Here is an 18,962-nt window from a genome sequence, read left to right on the forward strand (position 1 = left end):
AAGGCAAGAGTGGAAAAAGAGTGAGCCTCAGAAATCAGATGTATTTGGCGAACACACAGAGGCAATGCGTTTCGTGGTGCTTGCTCCCCGTAAAATCTGCACGGCCTCATTATTATCGCTGTCCGTTTGAAACAACTGCAAAAGCATCCCCACCCGCTCTGAACCAGACGCTCTCACTTCACCCAGAGTAGCTGGGATGCCTGGCGGTTTCAATGAGGTTTGCAACAGGAGAAATTTATAGTTGGAGGGGCCCCAAGAGCTCTTTAGCCTGGGGGCCTTTCAGGCTCAGAACTGGTAAACATATCTTTAAAAGCACAATTTTCTCAAAATCCGTCACATGCAAAACAGCTGTATCTATAAATAAATTTCCCACTGAAACAAACCAACATTTATCTGTTACCACTAAATAGGTGCCTTAAATAAAAACTGTCTTATGTCGGTTTGCTTGCAAGGAGATGTCCTGGACTGGACTTTGGCAGAACTTCCAGAGCTGGGAGAGTCACAAACCACAGAGGGACATTATCTTCAGAAGACACACACAAAAATAATGCCTTTTCAGAAAGAGGGTTCAATGGCTCATGAAATCACATCCTCTGACTTGGGAACCTGGCCTCTAAACCTTAGAAAGTTTATTCAGTAATTTGTTTTTAAAAAAGGTAAAGGACCCCTGGACGGTTCAGTCAAAGGTGACTATGAGATTGTAGCGCCCATCTCGCTTTCAGGCCGAGGGAGCCAGCGTTTGTCCACAGACAGTTTTCCGGGTCATGTGGCCAGCAGGACTAAACTGTTTCTGGCGCACAAAGGACTGTGACAAGTGCCAGAGCGCATGGAAACAACGTTCACCTTCCCGCCAGAGCGGTACCTATTTATCTACTTGCACTGGTATGCTTTCAAACTGCTAGGTTGGCAGGAGATGGGACAGAGCAACGGGAGCTCACCCTGTTGCGGGGATTCGAACACGGTGGTTTAGACCACTGCGCCACCCACGTCCTTGCATTAATTTATAGCTTTTTTTAAAAAAACCCTCTCTGCACATGCACAGAGATGCATATTCTGTTGCAACCTTGACCAAAAGCAATGTCCCTGAAATAAGTTTTGGGGCACACTTACACTCTGGCGAACACCCCTTCCCTGGGACACAACGAACAAAATAACAGGCTTGGAACAGGGGATTTATTTTTAAAGAGTCCAAGTGTGATCATAGGTGGCAACCAACACAGATGTCCAGCTGCGGCTGCCCAAAGGGAGCCTCAAATTACCAGCTTCTCTTAATCACAACTCCAGATCTCCCTCCCTCTTAATCCCAGGAAATGAAATGTTCACAAGGAAACTGGGGTGAGGGGGAAGGGAGAGAAACCTTCCCTTCCCCTGTGAGATTCGGCCAGAACCCTGGAGGAAATTCCCCTGCCCAAGATCCAGCCAGAGTTGGATCTCAGGAACAAGAAATCTCCTCCTGTTTTAAACCCATTCAAAAATGTTTCTTGCCTTGGCAGAAAGCATGGAAAGTGTGGGCAGAGGGCTGGGCAAAGGAAGTGAGCCACAAATTGATTCATCTGCAATGGATTTTGCAAAGTAGGAGCAAAGAGAACATAAATATGTACATGGTTCCCTTTTCCTTGTGGCTAAGCACTGATACGGAAGGGAGGGGCATGTCTTCTTCACCTTCTTCTTCGCTACAATATATCCATTTATTTCCAATTGTCAATGTCAAAAGGGACTAAAATCTATAAAATTCATAGAAACTCAACGTGCCAATTTGCTCAATTTCTCTAGGACTCCATGACACCTCCCCTGTCCTCCATAATCCCTCAAACAAGGTGTCAAGACCCTAATCCTGTCAAATCACTCTGCCAAATCTTTCCTCCGGGCAATGCCAGTACATGGACCATTGTCTTCTCATCACCGGTACTCAGGATGTGCTTATCTGCGCATATCTCCAGCTCTGCATATTCCCCCCTCCCTCCTCCATATGTTAATCCTGTATAACCCAACCTCTTCTTAATGTATTCATGATGTAACTGGGATGTATTTTGCACTGTATTCTGGGACATGGAGGGAAGTTTCAAAAGTTCATGTCACCCCCTTTCTCGCTGTTCAATCTCGCCTTGAACCTGTTGCGCAATAAACTTGGATCTTCTGCAGCTTGCTCCTGTCTCCGGCTGAGCTCATTTTCCTCCGCAGGGACCCGCGGACTTAGTCCGACGAGCTGGGTGGCAGAGCAGCCTCGCACCCAGATTTTACCGTAACAGCACCCTCACCAAAATAATAGTAACATAAATTATTATTATTATTATTATTGCTGTTCATGGAGTCTCATTTAAATAAATCTTCCTCGTGAAGAATGGGTCTATTGGTGGTCTTCAACCACAACATGTATACAGAACCTCCATTTACAGGAGCAGAATACCTTGGGAAAACAGTCTGCTTTGCTTTTGGACTTTCTGGAGAAATCTGCTTGACAACATTAGAAACAAGGGGTTGTAGCCAGCTACTCAGAGTAGGCCCACTGTCATGAATGCACCTAAGTTAACCATGTCCTTTAACTTTGACAGGGATACTCGGAGTAGGCCTTGCAGGTGGCTAAGAACCAGGAAGGGGTCTTAATTCACCAACAATTTAGTGATGGGAGATGCACGCTTTTCCTAGGAAAGCTTAAGGCATGTGTATTAAAAAACGAAAACATGCTGTGTGTGTATTAAGAACAAAAAACCCAACAAATCACCAGTCTGCTATAACCAGCAGGCTCTTGAGGGGAGGCCGAAAAAGGAAAAATCCAGGGGGGATGAAGGCTTTTGCCTCTGTGGGAAGAACAGGCCACAATTTGCTATTTAAAACAAAACCAGAAAGCCAAAGAACTGGGAGTCCTTCTAAGATTACTAATAGCCATAAGACAATATGCACAACAGTTTTGTCCTCTGTGTTCAGAGGATGCCTCAAATGTGATCTAGTGCAAACTCCCGGGTGGGATGCTGTTGTGCTGTTGTGTTTGTTGCTATATCAGGGGATTTCGCGGTGTGACAGCAAGCCTGTGGGTCCCTCTGTTTCTACATGAGCTAAGGACAGAGGGAACTGGGGAGGCCCAAACCCCACTGCTGCTGGGGACCAGCTTTCCCCAGAAGAATTCGGTTCAGATCCCTCTGGTGCATCGGGACCAGACAGGCAGCCCAAACCTCTGACAGGACACACGTCACATCGCAGTCCTCTGCTTCCTTGGCTCCATGTAGACAAGTTTCAAAGCTTTTCTCTACCATAAGCAATGAGTCCTTATAAGCAAACAATGTTTACTAAAGGCGCAATTTAAATAAATAACTGGCCATTAAAAATCTGGCCAGTCAGAAAGGAGCAGGTAATCTACATCTTTTGGAGGAACACCAGGACCAAGCGGAATTTGCAGCTCTGAATATTCAGAGGCACATCAAACAATCCACGTTAGATTAAAAATAAAGCTGATTTCATTTTCACAACGTTTCCCTAACTTTGCATCTCCACATTTATATTTGAGCTTTCACGCAGGGTAAAGTCCACTTCTGGAATGACAGCATATGTTCAGAACTCATTTCCACATTTTTTGCAAACAGATTTTTTTCCTGGAAGCAAATAGCACAGATACGAGCACCAATCTTGCACTATATTTCACCGTGGCTCCAGTTACCTGGTGTGAAAGCGCCTTAACAGTAGAGGGAATGTCATGAAATGGAATAAATGGCCACGGAGACGCAGCCTAGGTTAAAACACCTGCTGCACAGCTGCCTATGTAACTTCGATATTATAATTACTGATTTCTTTTCATGCGTGCAGATGTGCAGCCAACACTCAACACGACATGCCTCCTGGTATCCATTGCCCAACCCAAGTCCCACCCTTGGACTTTGGGGGTAATTCAGTTGGGGAGGCTGTACTCCTACCAATATCAGGTCCCCCCAAAGCTACTAAAGGGCCTTCTTGGTAGTGGCGCCCACCCTGTGGAACGCCCTCCCATCAGATGTCAAGAAGATAAACAACTACCTGACATTTAGAAGACATCTGAAGGCACCCCTGTTCAGGGAAGTTTTAATGTGTGACATTTTAATGTATTTTTAATCTTTGTTGGAAGCTGCCCAGAGTGGCTGGGGAAACCCAGCCAAATGGGTGGGGTACAAATAATAATAATAATAATAATAATAATAATAATAATAATAATACCACCATTTCATTCGTCAGCTGCCCTGCTTTGGCACTCGGAAACCCTAGTTCAATCCAGAAGGAACGAGATACAAATGTACTGTGTATACAAACATTTTATTAACAACCTGCTCTCCATTTTTCTTAGGCTCTGGATAGCTCGCATTGAAACCCCACAAGGCTCTACCTATTGCTTTAACTCCAGGAAGGCTCCACCACCTGAATTCCCCATCTGCACCTCGCAGCTATAGGTTTCAGTGGACCAGAGAATCACAAAGTTGGAAGGGACCCTGAGGGTTCTCTAGTCCCCTAGATTGAGGTTGAATCCTGACAAGACAGAAGTACTGTTATTTGGGGGACAGGGGGCGGGCAGCTGTGGAGGACTCTCTGGTCCTGAATGGGGTAACTGTGCCCCTGAAGGACCAGGTGCGCAGCCTGGGAGTCATTCTGGACTCACAGCTGTCCACGGTGGCGCAGGTCAATTCTGTGTCCAGGGCAGCTGTTTATCACCTCCATCTGGTACGCAGGATGAGACCCTACCTGCCTGTAGACTGTCTCACCAGAGTGGTGCATGCTCTAGTTATCTCCTGCTTGGACTACTACAATGTGTTCTATGTGGGGCTACCTTTGAAGGTGACCCGGAAACTACAATTAATCCAGAATGCGGCAGCTAGACCGGTGACGGGGGGCAGGCCACTGAGACCACATAACACCGGTCTTGAAAGACTTACACTGGCTCCCAGTATGTTTCCGAGCACAATTCAAAGTGTTGGTGCTGACCTTGAAAGCCCTAAACGGCCTCGGTCCTTTATCCCTGAAGGAGCGTCTCCACCCCCATCGTTCTGCCTGGACACTGAGGTCCAGCTCCAAGGGCCTTCTGGTGGTTCCCTCGCTGCAAGAAGCCAAGTTACAGGGAACCAGGCAGAGGGCCTTCTTGGTGGTGGCACCCGCCCTGTGGAACGCCCTCCCACCAGGTGTCAAAGAGAAAAATAACTACCAAACTTTTAGTCTGTAACCTGAAATGTATGTAACCTGAAGCGTATGTAACCTGAGGTACTACTGTATATAAAAACAACAATACTCAGCTTGAGAAAGCGCTCTGTGTAACTTTGCATCCTGCATATTAAAGGCTCTTTTGTCTCACTTAATCCACGTTTCTCCTATCACGAGACTAAAGGGCTCCAGTGAAGTTCTGCCTGGGACTCGAACACAGCACTTTGCTTTTGAGTCCGGGACCAGGCTCCCCACCCCCCACCCCGCCTTTTGCTAAGGAGAAATAACAAATGCTGCGACTGAAGAAGGCAAAATAATACAGAGACCTGTCGGTGCGCGCTCTGCTTTGAGAACTTAACGAGGGCAGCGGGAGGCATGGAAAGGGAGGTTCTGTAGGTGTCGTGACCCAATTACCCCAATTACTGCCAAGGGTGGTGATTAAACCTCGCTTCCCAGAAGCAATAGAAACCACATTCCAAGGGGAGGAAGGAGGACTCCTATGGAAGAGAGCAGAACAAGATGCAGAGCTTGGCGGATAACTTTGTATCCAAGGAATGCGCCCTTTTCATTTATGACGGACGCGCCCCCCACCCCCCACCCCACGCGCCCCCCACCCCCCACCCCACGTCCATATTATTGCACACACACACACGACGGGTGGAGCAAAACCAACTAGGGAAGAGTCTCCACTTAAACACACAAGATCACACGCTCGTGCACAGATATTACCCCAGTAACATCCCTCTTCATTTCAGGGCTTGGTGCAACAGAAATGGGGCAGAAGTCCTGATCCCTGTGGATGCATGGCTGGATAGACAGACAGACAGACAGAAAGACAGACAGACAAGATAGATAGATAGATAGATAGATAGATAGATAGATAGATAGATAGATAGATAGATAGATTTTACCACTCGGATGTGAACATGACAGGGAATTTATAGGATGCTGCAGCCGAGGTTATTACCAATAAAGGCAATGAGCAGTGTGGGAGGAGAGCATTTTGGAGGTTTTGCGATGCGGCTGTTTTCAGACGCAGTAGCCCAAACAAGATGCAATTGCTTCAGTGTGCACAATCCATTCCAATTGTATAACGACAGGGACGGTGAGAAGCAGGCACGTGAGCTTTTCTCGCGCCGACCACCAGAAGCCAATCCAGGTCTCCAGTGGAAGGGAGTTCCACAGGAACGGGCTCCTAAATACAATCTCACCAACGGATACGGCCTGGCATAAACAGTAATTAATTTCTGCCTGGAAGCTCCTCCTTCTGGAACAGAAGACTTGCCTCCAAATTTCAGCTGTGGGAAGGTGACCTGCAGTTCTTCACGGGCAAAGGAAATGCACTCTGCACATGTCCAAAGGACCTCTGCCTTATTACTGCTTCACATGTCCCAGGACCCTTGTTGTTGCAGATAGGTTCTAGGGATAAGCCCTCACTGGGCAGGGGTGTCGTGCCTAATTCTTAATTCTTAATTAATTAAGAATTAGGCACCTTAATTTTTAACTTATCCTAGATTGTTGTTATCAATTAATGTCTCCAAAGAGCTCGAGGCTTTGCAGCCTTGCTCTTTTTTCCAAGGGCTTCCTGTACATTATGTACACAACAACCCTATGAGGTAGGCGCTGCTGGATAATGGTTTTTATCCCAAAGGACACTGCAGAGCCGCTCTGAAGCCGGAGGCGGAAAAGCCAAATAATATCCACACCCGTTCGCCAGCCTCTGAAAGCTACCACGTACTGCATGCTGTGGGGCTGGGTTTCCTGCCCTGATAAGGGGTTGGGCTGGATGACCTTTAGGTGCCCCTCCCCATCTCCAGGGCTCTTTCCATCCATATAATTTATAATTTCCTAAGTTCTTAACGTGGTTTCCCAGACAAGATGGGGGATGCGCCGCTGATTGGTCACAGTGGGGCTCCTGGCACAAAGGGGCTATAGCAGAGATTAGCAGAGAAGACAGACCTGGGGTTTCTCTTTCCCAGCCCCACTGGGAGACGCTGCCAGGGACCTTCTGGATGCAAAGCACCTGCTCTGCTCTGAGCCACGGCACATCACAAGAACTCCACCAAGCAACTGTGCTTGCATTCATTCCCCCCCCCCTTCTCCCTAGAATCATAGAATCCTAGAGTTGGAAGAGACCCCAAGGGCCATCGAGTCCAACCCCCTGCCAAGCAGGAAACACCATCAGAGCACTCCTGACATATGGTTGTCAAGCCTCTGCTTAAAGACCTCCAAAGAAGGAGACTCCACCACACTCCTTGGCAGCAAATCCCACTGTCAAACAGCTCTTACTGTCAGGAAGTTCTTCCTAATGTTTAGGTGGAATCTTCTTTCTTGTAGTTTGGAACCATTGCTCCATGTCCGCTTCTCTGGAGCAGCAGAAAACAACCTTTCTCCCTCCTCTATGTGACATCCTTTTATATATTTGAACATGGCTATCATATCACCCCTTAACCTCCTCTTCTCCAGGCTAAACATGCCCAGCTCCCTTAGCCGTTCCTCATAAGGCATCGTTTCCAGGCCTTTGACCATTTTGGTTGCCCTCCTCTGGACACGTTCCAGTTTGTCAGTGTCCTTCTTGAACTGTGGTGCCCAGAACTGGACACAGTACTCCAGGTGAGGTCTGACCAGAGCAGAATACAGTGGCACTAATCCCTCGCAATCCCTTTTCCTTTTGTGCTGCGCCTCTTACACTGCAAGTCCGAGGGAAAGGACTGTCTCTCCACTGACAAGCGCAGAACCAGCGCCAGGATCCCTGTTCCTCCAGGGAGCCTGTCAAATATTTCGTAGAGCCAGTGTGTGGAACATGACCTGTCTAAGTGAAGATGCCTAGGAGTGAGGATGGCACCTGATGTCTCCACCATCTGGAGGCGCATGGCTGGGGATCCTTGGATCGGGACTGTTTTCACACACTAATACCACATCCTGTAGAATCCTATCCGTTATATTTTATCCGCACAATCAGAATGGATTTCAGGAACCCAAATGCTTTTCTTGCGCAGCCTGACGAGGAGCAGGGAGCAACGTTAAAGTTATTTGCTGTAGCTTGTCTTCACTTACCAATATAAAGGTAAAGGTGAAGGACCCTGGACGGTTAAGTCCAGTCAAAGGCAACTATGGGGTTGCGGTGCTCATCTCACTTTCAGGCCGAGGGAGCCGGCGTTTACCCACAGACAGCTTTCTGGGTCATGTGGCCAGCAGGACTAAACCGCTACTGGAGCAGCGGGACACCGTGATGGAAGCCAGAGCGCACAGAAACACCGTGTACCTTCCCACTGCAGTGATACCTATTTATCTACTTGCACTGGTGTGCTTTCAAACTGCAAGGTGGGCAGGAGCTGGGACAGAGCAGCAGGAGCTCACTCTGCCGCGGGGATTCGAACAGCCGACCTTCTGATCAGCAAACCCAAGAGGCTCGGTGGTTTAGACCACTGCGCCACCTGTGTCCCTATACTTACCAATATCTATGTGGACTGTCCCTGGATCAAGCGACTTTTCTTCTTTAAGTTCTCAAAACTCTTAACCCAGCTCAAGGTTGCCATCTGAACCTGCCAGATGTTTAACTGGGAATCAATCATGGTTAGTCCGTCATTTGAAAAATAAAGACTTTAGAGCCGTCTTGCCCCAAAATGGCAACTAGATATTCCTTTTTGGCAACTGTAACCTTGGTTTAAGGATGCGGGTGGCACTGTGGTGTAAACCACAGAGCCTAGGACTTGCGGATCAGAAGGTCGGTGCTTTCAATTGCCATGACAGAGTGAGGTCCCGTTGCTCGGTCCCTGCTTCTGCCCACCTAGCAGTTCGAAAGCACGTCAAAGTGCAAGTAGATAAATAGGTACCGCTCCGGCGGGAAGGTAAACAGCGTTTCCGTGCGCTGCTCTGGTTCGCCAGAAGCGGCTTAGTCATGCTTGCTACATGACCCAGAAAAACTGTCTGTGGACAAACGCCAGCTCCTTCGGCCAGTAAAGAGAGATGAGCGCCGCAACCCCAGAGCCATCTGCGACTGGACTTAACTGTCAGGGGTCCCTTTACCTCTTTAACCTTGGTTTAACAAACCATTGGGTGCCTAGCTGACATATCTGAGTTTCTAACACTGCATCCAGGAACTCACAAAAGTGCAGCTGTAGGCCTTGATCTCAGGGCAAGGCAGCAGCTGGTGCTGTCATGTCTGCTAGCAGCAGGAGAAGCAGGTGCAGGGACAGGTGACCTCTCCAACAGTGACAGGTGCTCTCCTGGGAGTGGGGGGGGCTGCAGCTGGACAGCTTCAGACAGTTCTGAAGAGACCTCCTTACTGATCAGGATCAGCCTCCTTCAAAGGGTTTTGCTTTTTAATATTCACAGGCAAAAGGAGGCACTATGGTGTCCATGCACACCCACCCAAAAATGATGCACAAACTGCTTTACGAGCTTCATCTAATTTATCTTGACAACAAGGCTGTGGTTTAACTTGGGGTTGCCCAAAAGATGCTCTCTGCAAACCCCTAGCACTCGGTCCACGGCCCCACTCTGAATCCACACTGTGTCTTTACCGTACCAGTTAACTCTGACCTTGCCCCCCCCCCAGGAATCTCCCAGGGAAAGATGCCAGGGCAGCTATAGATTAAGCTTGCCATACAGATGCGGGTGCTGCTAGAGGCACAAAGAGGGGGGTTGAGTTCCAGCTGTTACCCTCCAGGCAACCCACACAAGCACCTCCACCCCACCCCACGCCCCAGGAAGATTAACAGGCTCTGGCACAGCCAAGGAAAGGAGGTCACTTCTGATTGTTCTCCGACAGCCGCCTTCGTTAACCTGCTGGTTCCCTCCAGATGGTTTGTGGACTACAAATCCCATCAACCCCCCCCCAAGCCTCCAGTGGCTGCTTTGGCACCCTCAGGATCATGTAGACGACACACAGGCACTCACCTCCTGACTTGCCTTGACCACTCATTTGCTTAAGGCACAATCAGGAGTTGGGAGAATCCAAGTGAATGGTCAGTCACCAAAAGCCCAAAGTCCTTCTCTGGCCTTTGCATTAACCAGTTTCCAGGCTTTAGACCGTATTTTTCGCTCTATAAGACACACCAGACCACAAGACGCACCTAGTTTTTGGAGGAGGAAAACAAGAAAAAAAATATTCTGAATCTCAGAAGCCAGAACAGCAAGAGGGATCGCTGCGCAGTGAAAGCAGCAATCCCTCTTGCTGTTCTGGCTTCTGGGATAGCTGCACAGCCTGCATTCGCTCCATAAGACGCAGACACGTTTCCCCTTCCTTTTTAGAAGGGAAAAAGTGAGTCTTATAGAGCAAAAAATACGGTAACATTTACATGAACGAGCAAGCACTTTTAAATCCCTATACCTCTTTTACTCAGCAGTAAATCCTCCTTAGCTGGACGGTTGCCTGGCTGGCTGCCTGTCCTGCCCTCCTGAACTTTCCTCCTCGCAACTTCACTTCCAGTGTTGTTTTAACAGCATCACTTCCTGGCTGTTCACAAAAATGCCTATATTGTACTGGTGTGGAGAAGCCTGCCTCTTTTTGAAGTCTGCACCTCACTTTGCACTTAATTCTGCCTCCCATCCACCACTCAACAGAACCAAATCAAAGGCTCGAGGTGTTTTTTTAAGGAGCAATATCCCACATTAACAGGGCTCAAAGCAGGCAGTTTGATCAAAATAACTGGGTCTGTTTATTTCTGTGGGTCTGCTCTGAGCATGAAAACATTGGATATTGCCTCAGGACACAGGAACTCCCTAAAAGCACCACCACCCCAAAAAAAGTGTAGCCCCAATCCTTCAAAGCATCACAGGCCTCCTTCCCAAACCCTGAATTGTTCAATCCAGTTGAAACCTTGTTTGCTTACAAAACGTTTGCTTATTATTATATTATTATATTACAAAACTGTGCACAAATTTCTTCTTTGGGTAAAATACACAAACATTCTCTCTCTTTTTTCAATCTCAGAATTTAAGTCCCAAGCACATTTTGAGTTCAGCTTTTGACTTGTCCTCAACGCTTGGCAGTCGTGAACTGACAATATCTTCAAAAACTGGCATGCAATGGTGTTGTGATATTTGACTGCGTCCAACAGATGACATGCAACTGCTTCAGTACCTTGGTTGCCAACAGTTAGGCGATCTGACAAGCCAGAGATGCTAACTAGTCTAACAGCACGATCCCAGACAAGTCTTCCTCATGAGTAAGCCCCGCTGCACTCACTCCTAGGAAAGTACGCACAGGACTCAGGGAAACCCGACTCAGACCCGGCAGGAAAGCCTTAAAAGACCCAGAGCACCGCTAAACCCTCAAACCCAAAACCCCATCGCAAACTTCAGAAATGAAATCCCAGGTTTGGAATTTGGTGAGAGCGCTTCTTCTTCCAAACCCTGAAAAAGTTTGGTTTGGAGAATCTGATACTTTTTAACTCTGGACTAAAAAGTGCTTCTGGGGGTCCCGGCACAGCACCGCACACGCCGCCAGAATGGGCGAGACCCGTCCGGCCCCCGGCACGACTCGAGGGCCGCCTGCAGCACGGAAGCAACGGCTGGGGGGGATGTCTCCAACTCCTCGGCTTGCCCCCCATAAAATATTGGGGGGGTCCAAGTTGATGGGCACCGCCATTCAAAGGGCGGGCGTGCGCCATGCCTGGTGATCGATTCCTCGGGGCGAGGCTTCCCTGCGCCCCCCCCCCAAGAAAATCAAATATTTTGTTCAAGTTGGCACCTCTACTCCGAGCTCCCCGGGGAGTTTGGGGGAGACGGGCCCCTTCCTCCCGCGCCCCCTTCCCTTCGCCCCGCCACTCACAGCACGCACAGGGCGTAGGCTCCGGCCACGCTCTCGCTGTCGCGCACCAAGAAGCTGCCGTCGCGCCCCGCGCGGGCCAGGAGCTCTTCGGCCGCCGCGCGGCTCAGGTCCTTGTGGTACCACGACGGCGGGGCCGCGGGAGGAGGCGGCGGCGGCGGAGGCTGCTGCTGCTGCAGCGCGGCGGCCCCTGCGCCCGCCATGCCCGGAGCGGAGCGGCGGAAGCGAGGCGGGCGCTTAGCAGAGCCCGGCCAGGAGGAGGCGGCGCCCCCGACGGGCGGGCCGCGAGGGGCGCATGGCGGCTGCGGGAGACTCTTGGCGCGGGGCGCCCACGGGGGATCGTGGAGGGGCGGCGGGGGCGGCGGAGAGGCAGCAAGCCGCGCTGGCTGGCTCGCTCGCTCGCTTCCTTCCTTCTTCTTCCCGAGCCTGTGGCGCGTCTCGTCCGGCGAGGCGCAGTGGCGAGGGGAGCCGCTTGGCGCGCTGCTCGGCGGCCCCTTCGAGGCGGGGAAAAGGCGCCTCCGCCTCCGCCTCCTTCTCCGCCTCCTCCTCCGGGCAGCGGAGAAGTAAGAAGGGCTCCGAGCAAGCAGGGAGCGGGTCCCCGTCGAGTCCCGCCGGGGCGCACCGAGACGGGAAGGGCGCGCGCTCCGCAGGCGCCCTTTGGTTCCAGTTGGTTCCCACTTCCCCCCGGGGCGCCGAGAAGTTGGGAAGGAAGCGGCAGCCCCGACTCGGCTCCTCCGGCGAGCCCTGGGCCCCGCCGGTTCCCGTCGCCCTCCTTCTTCCCCGGGGGGACGGCGAGCGCTTCCTGGCGAGGGCAGGAGCCTCGGGTCCGGGAGAGACTTCGCAGGCAGCCCCGGCCCGACGGCGCTCCGGGGGGACTCCGAAAGGGACGCGGCGCCTCCGAGGAAAGCCCTTCGGACGCAGCGCGCAGTCGAACGGGGGGAACTCCCTCCCGGGGGAGAGGGGAGGCGGGTGGAGTGAAAGGTTGCGGGAGGGGAGGGCAGCCCCGTCCCGCAGAATCGATCACATGGCGCAGGGCACGCACGCTCTTTGAATGGCAATGCCCAGCAGAATATTTGAATGGGAGGGCCAAAGGGCCAGTGGGGTAGCGTGGGTTGTCAGCACCCGGGGCAAGGCAAGTAATTTGCGCCCCCTAACCCGTGGATTTGCGCCCCCTAACCCCCAGATGTTGCGCCCGGTGCGGGCGGCCCCCCCTGCACCCCCCACGTTATGCCACAGCAAAGGGCTCCCTATTGCGCAGGAGGCAGCATATGTATTTTGAGGTTTTATATTCTGATTTTATTCTGTGAACCATCCTGAGACCTGCAGGTATAGGTAGGTATATAAATTCTAAATCATAATATTCATAAGAAGTCACCAGCTGGGATGGCTTGAAGAGTAGGTTGGACATACATAAATAAATTCTTTCTTTTCCTTGGCAGGTCTTTTCCTACAATCCCTAACAAAAATGCTTCTGGGGTTGTTGTTTTTTACAAATGGTAATTTAAACATTTTCTTCAACTCATTATATATCATTTCCCAATTTTTTAAAATTTCTCTACATTCCCACCACATATGATAAAAAGTCCCTTCTTTTTCTTTACACTTTGTTATGTTGAAATTGTTAATAATTTTTTTTCCAAAAAAAAGAAGACGACAAACACTTAGAATTAAAGCATTCAGAGCCAGGGGAGACATTTACTGCCACCTCCAATGAGTCAGGTTCCATTGTGGGGGACATACCTCAATAGCCTAAATTCTGCTTAAGAACTTTTGCTTATATTGAACATTTGTATCCCAAATTGTATTCTAACTCACTGCACACTTCCTCAGACATTCTGCAATATGAACCTTTGTAATACCACTCAAAATGCTGTTGTAGACATTATTCTAATGAACTTTGTATATATTGTTCTACTTTTCTTATGTGTTTTCTAAAACTCAGTAAAAACAATTTACTATTAAATGTGTTTAATAGTGCAAGAAAAAAGAAAAGAAGAAGAGGAGGAGTTTGGATTTGATATCCCGCTTTATCACTACCCTAAGGAGTCTCAAAGTGGCTCACAATCTCCTTTCCCTTCCTCCTCCACGAAAAACAATCTGCGAGGTGGGTGAGGCTGAGAGACTTCAGAGAAGTGTGACTGGCCCAAAGTCACCCTGCAGCTGCATGTGGAGGAGCAGAGACGCGAATCCGGTTTCCCAGATTACAAGCCTACCGCTTTTAACCACTACACTACACTGGCTCCTAAGAAAATTAGGTTGGACAAATTCATAGAATGGTAGAGTTGGGTGGGGAACCCCGAGGGTCATCTAGTCCAACCCCCTGCAATGCAGGAATCTCAGCTCAAGCATCCATGACAGATGGCCACCCAACGTCTGCTTGGAAACCTCCAAGGAAGGAGAGTCCGACACCTCCCAAGGGAGTCCATTGCAATGTTGAACGGCTCTTCCTGTCAGAAAGTTTTCCTGATCTTGAGTCAGAATCTCCTTTCATGGAGGAGGAGAGGAGAGGGCTATGGATGGCTACTTCCTCAGGAGGGCTTTGCTCTGCCTTGGCAGTCAGAGGCAGCCATACTTCTGGATCCCAGCTGCTGGGAAATACAGGAGGGGAGAGGGCTCTAGGACTCAGGTCTGGTTGGCCCCTGTGAGAACAGGATGCTGGCTAGATGGGCCATTGGCCTCATCCTGCAGACTCTTCTTATGCTCTTGAAGAGAAGGAAATTCTAGTGTTAAGAGAAAGAAGGGAAACCTTTTCTCCATCTTGTGCACCATTTTATAAACCTAGTGTGGTGTAGTGGTTAAGAGCGGTGGACTCAAAATCTGGTGAACCGGGTTCGCTGCCCCGCTCCTCCACATGCAGCTGCTGGGTGACCTTGGGCCAGTCACACTTCTCTGAAGTCTCTCAGCCCCACTCACCTCACAGGGGGTGAGGGAGGAAGGGAAAGGAGAATGTTAGCCGCTTTGAGACTCCTTCGGGTAGTGATAAAGCAGGATATCAAATCCAAACTACTACTACTTCTTCTTCTTCTTCTTCTTATGTCGCTTCTTCCTTGCTTTTTATCTAAACTAAAAGGTTGCAAACGCTGCCACCTTTCCCCATAGGGGAGTCGCTTTATCCCCTCAACCCTGTCGGTTGCCTTTTTCCAGTCATCGCCTCAAGCAGTTGTTAGCCCACACTTCCCCTAACATTTCCTCATCACTTTGCCTATCACAGAAAATCAGATTCAGGGATGGTGGGCGGGTGGACAGATTTGTTGCACAAGAATGGAAAATCAGCACCAATTCTGCAGCCTGAATTTGCCGGTATGTAATCACATTCCACCTCCAAATTGCAACAGTCTGGAAGTCCGTTATACTTCGCAGAAAGGTACAGAGGCTCAGATAGTCAGATTACAAAACAATTGTCGGCCTAAAATAATTCAGCCCTTACGGTTTTAAGAGAGGATGAGATACATTCACAGAGAATAAGGTTGTCAGTGGCTGTGTTCTGCCGCCACCCAGTCAGAGGCATTGATGCTTCCAAATATCGTTTGCTGAGAACTGGAAGTTTGATTGGTGGGGAGTGTTGTTCTGCTCATGCCTTGCTTGTGGACTTCCAATAAATAATAATAATAATAATAATAATAATAATAATAATAATAATATGTATAATAATAATATACATCTGATTGGGCTGCCCCACTCTGGGCAACTTCCAACAAATAGAAGAACACCAAAAACTCCCCTATACAGGGCTGCCTGCAGATGTCTTTTAAAAGTTGTATATTTAATTATCTCCGTGACATCTGATGGGAGGGCGTTCCACAGAGCGGGTACCACTACCGAGAAGGCCATGAAGGCTGTCTGGTTGGCCACTGCAGAAAAAACAGCCTTCAAAGGTAACCCCTCATAGAACACATGGCCCCAAACCAACCTATAGGCCCAAAATGCATCGAGGACCCTTTCATAATTGTTTGCCATGCACTGACATGGGGCTGCTTTGGGACCCACCGTGGGTCAGGCTGCAACTGGTAGTGTAGACAGAGGGACATTTCTGGCCCTCCAGATATTGCTGGACTCCACCTCCCATAACTCCCAACTACGGGCTGTGTTTGCCGGGACAGATGGGAGTCCTAACAACATCTGGAGGGATGCATTTAGCTCAGTGGCCAGACTCCTGCTTCGTACACAGAATCTCCCAGGTTCAATTCCTGGCAGCATCTGCAGGTGCATATCTGTGGTGTGCCGCCCTGGGATCTTCAAACAAAGAGCAGTATACAAATTTAATTAATAATAATAGTAAGTGTGGGGCCCTGGTTGTTCTCAGATCATAGTTTACCATGAGCATAAGAAGAGTCTGCTGAACGGATCCCTGTATTGTATAAATATAGGGAGGTACAAAGAAACTATATAAGAAATATGTAACTTTGCAGTATAAACTAATGGAAAGATAAGGTACAGTGAGATTAATTGGAAGTCATTTTTAATTTTCTTCTCTATAAGTTTTATAACTGTTTTCAGTATTAGGAGTATATATGGTGATAGTTACCGTATATCAATCTTGTTGTATCTTATAATGTGGTGGTTTGTTTGATTCTTCTGTTATTTGTTTGATTGTATGTTTGTTTGTTTACTTGTTTGTCCGTCTGTTTTTTTCATAAATGTATTTTATTTTAAATTAATAAACATATATTCCAAAAAAAGGAAGAAGAGTCTGCTGAATCAGGCCCATGGCCCATCTTGGCCAGCCAGTGGCGTAGCGTGGGGGGTGCAGGGGGGGCCGGCCACACCGGGCGCAACATCTGGGGGTTAGGGTTAGGGGGCGCAAATCCACAGGTTAGGGGGCGCAAGTCCATTGCCTTGCCCCGGGTGCTGACAACCCACGCTACGCCACTGTGGCCAGCATCCTGTTCTCACAGGGGCCGACCAGATGCCCCAAAGGGAAACCAGGGAGGAGGATCTGAGAGCAAAAGCAACTTTCCCCTCCTGCGGTTTCCAGCAACTGGTTTTCAGAACCAACTGTGGAGGCAGAGCAGAGCCAACTTGGCTAGGAGCCAACAATAGCCTTCCCTCCATGAATATGATATTGTCATTGTCCCACACAGAAAAACAAAATTGAAAAAAATCTACATCAGACATTCGCAAACCAAGAAGCCTGCTATCCCAGCCTGGTTAGCCCCTAAAAACTCTGATATCCCATTTTAAAATACAATATACTCCCATACAGACTACTTACAATGCGTTTAAAACCAAAAATCGCATTTGGATAGAAATTGTTTCTCAGGCGGCTAGTCCTAGTCTTTATAACCCTGGACCTTCTTCCAGAAGGCAGAAGCTGAAAGAGATCATTTCCGGGGTGCGCACTCTCCTGCGCTATCTCTGCAGCTTCCTTATGGCACCTGGAAGCGTAGATTTGATCCAAGGTGGGAAGAGTGCACCCAATTATTCTCTCCACAGTCTTTGCAACCCTGGACAGCATTGTTTTTTCCCTGACTGTGCAGCTCCCAAACCACACACACAGACCATAAGTTAATACACTCTCCACAGTACAATGGTAAAATGCCATCAACAGGTCCTTTGAGAGATTCTTTTTACGGAGGATTCTCAGAAAATATAACCTCAGCTGCGCTCTCTTCATCAGGTCTCTACTGTTTTCTCAGTAAATCTGCCTAATTTTTTTTTAAAGTCATCTACACCCTTGTGCAAATTAATTGAAACAGTGTTGTTTATTGTACAAAACTCACATAAAGGGTAAAGGGTCCCCTGACATTTAAGTCCAGTCGCAGTCGACTATGGGGTTGCAGTGCTCATCTTGCTTTACAAGCCGAGGGAGTCGGCGTTTGTCCGCAGAGTTTTTCCGAGTCATGTGGCCAGCATGACTAAGCCTCTTCTGGCGAAACCAGAGCAGCGCACGGAAACGCAGTTTACCTTCCCACCAGAGCGCTACTTATTAATCTTTCACTTTTTGGGGTGCTTTCAAACTGCTAGGTTGGCAGAAGCTGGGACCGGGCAACGGGCGCTCACCCTGTCACGGGGATTCAAACTGCTGACCTTTTGATCGGCAAGCCCAAGGTCACTGGTTTAGACCACAGCGCCACCCGCATCCCTCAAAACTCATGTATACATGTACAAAACTCACATATATGTATATTAGTAACGGATATGACCTCTGCTATTTTTAAGCAGCATTTGAATACGGTTTGGCATGGAGTTTAATAGTTTTGAACAGTCACTGTTTTTCGGATCCCTGTACCACACTTGAATCAGCGCCTGAATGAGCTTCTCCAGTCATACAGTCTACAGAATGGAGGCAACTTTTGCATACAGCCCACAAATTCTCAATGGGATTTACATCCGGGGAATTCCTGGCCAATCAAGTACCTGTGTTTGCTGCTCTGACATGAACTTCTTCACGACTTTTTATGTGTGACAGAGGGCTAAGTCCTGCTGCAATATCCCAGTACTGTCAGGATACCTCTTTTCCAGCTCTGGAATAACTCTCTTTCGTAGAACCTCAATATATTGTGGCGAGCGCATCATTCCTTCTATTGGCTGCAGGCTTCCGACACCATAATGACCAACTGACTTTTCGTCAAAACAAAATAAAAAAATTCCTTCCAGTAGCACCTTAAAGACCAACTAAGTTAGTTCTTGGTATGAGCTTTCGTGTGCATGCACACTTCTTCAGATACAGTTGGTCTTTAAGGTGCTACTGGAAGGAATTTTTTTATTTTGTTTTGACTATGGCAGAACAACACGGCTACCTATCTGTAACTTACTTTTCGTGTTTGTTTTGAGTACAGGATTGTGAGTAAGATAGAAAACAGGCTTTGTTTCAATTAATTTGGCACAAGGGTGTAGCTTGATGGCCGTCACTGCCCTTGTGGGAGGGAGTTCCATAGTTGAATGGAAGGAATTTCTCTACCCAGAATCTTCCAGTGTTCAGTTTCATTGAATGTCCACAGGTTTTAGTGTTATGAGGGAGGTGATGATGGCCAAACAGCCATAACAATGTTCCCCTACAGCAGGGGTCAGCAAACTTTTTCAGCAAGGGTCT

The 18,962-nt window shown here is 48.7% G+C and overlaps 1 protein-coding gene across 1 annotated transcript in view; it reads right to left on the reverse strand.

The window, feature by feature from the left end:
- INPPL1 (inositol polyphosphate phosphatase like 1) overlaps positions 1–12,323 on the reverse strand; it is a 76,247-nt gene extending 63,924 nt beyond the window's left edge. The window contains exon 1 of the mRNA XM_081860090.1: positions 11,933–12,323. Coding sequence (XP_081716216.1) covers positions 11,933–12,132 — 200 coding nt within the window. The 5' untranslated portion in view covers positions 12,133–12,323. The remainder of the gene's footprint in view (positions 1–11,932) is intronic.
- Between the last annotated feature and the right edge of the window lie 6,639 nt (positions 12,324–18,962).

This window comes from Podarcis erhardii, assembly GCF_964252035.2.
Source record: "Podarcis erhardii genome assembly, chromosome: 4".
NCBI classification, from domain to species: domain Eukaryota; kingdom Metazoa; phylum Chordata; class Lepidosauria; order Squamata; family Lacertidae; genus Podarcis; species Podarcis erhardii.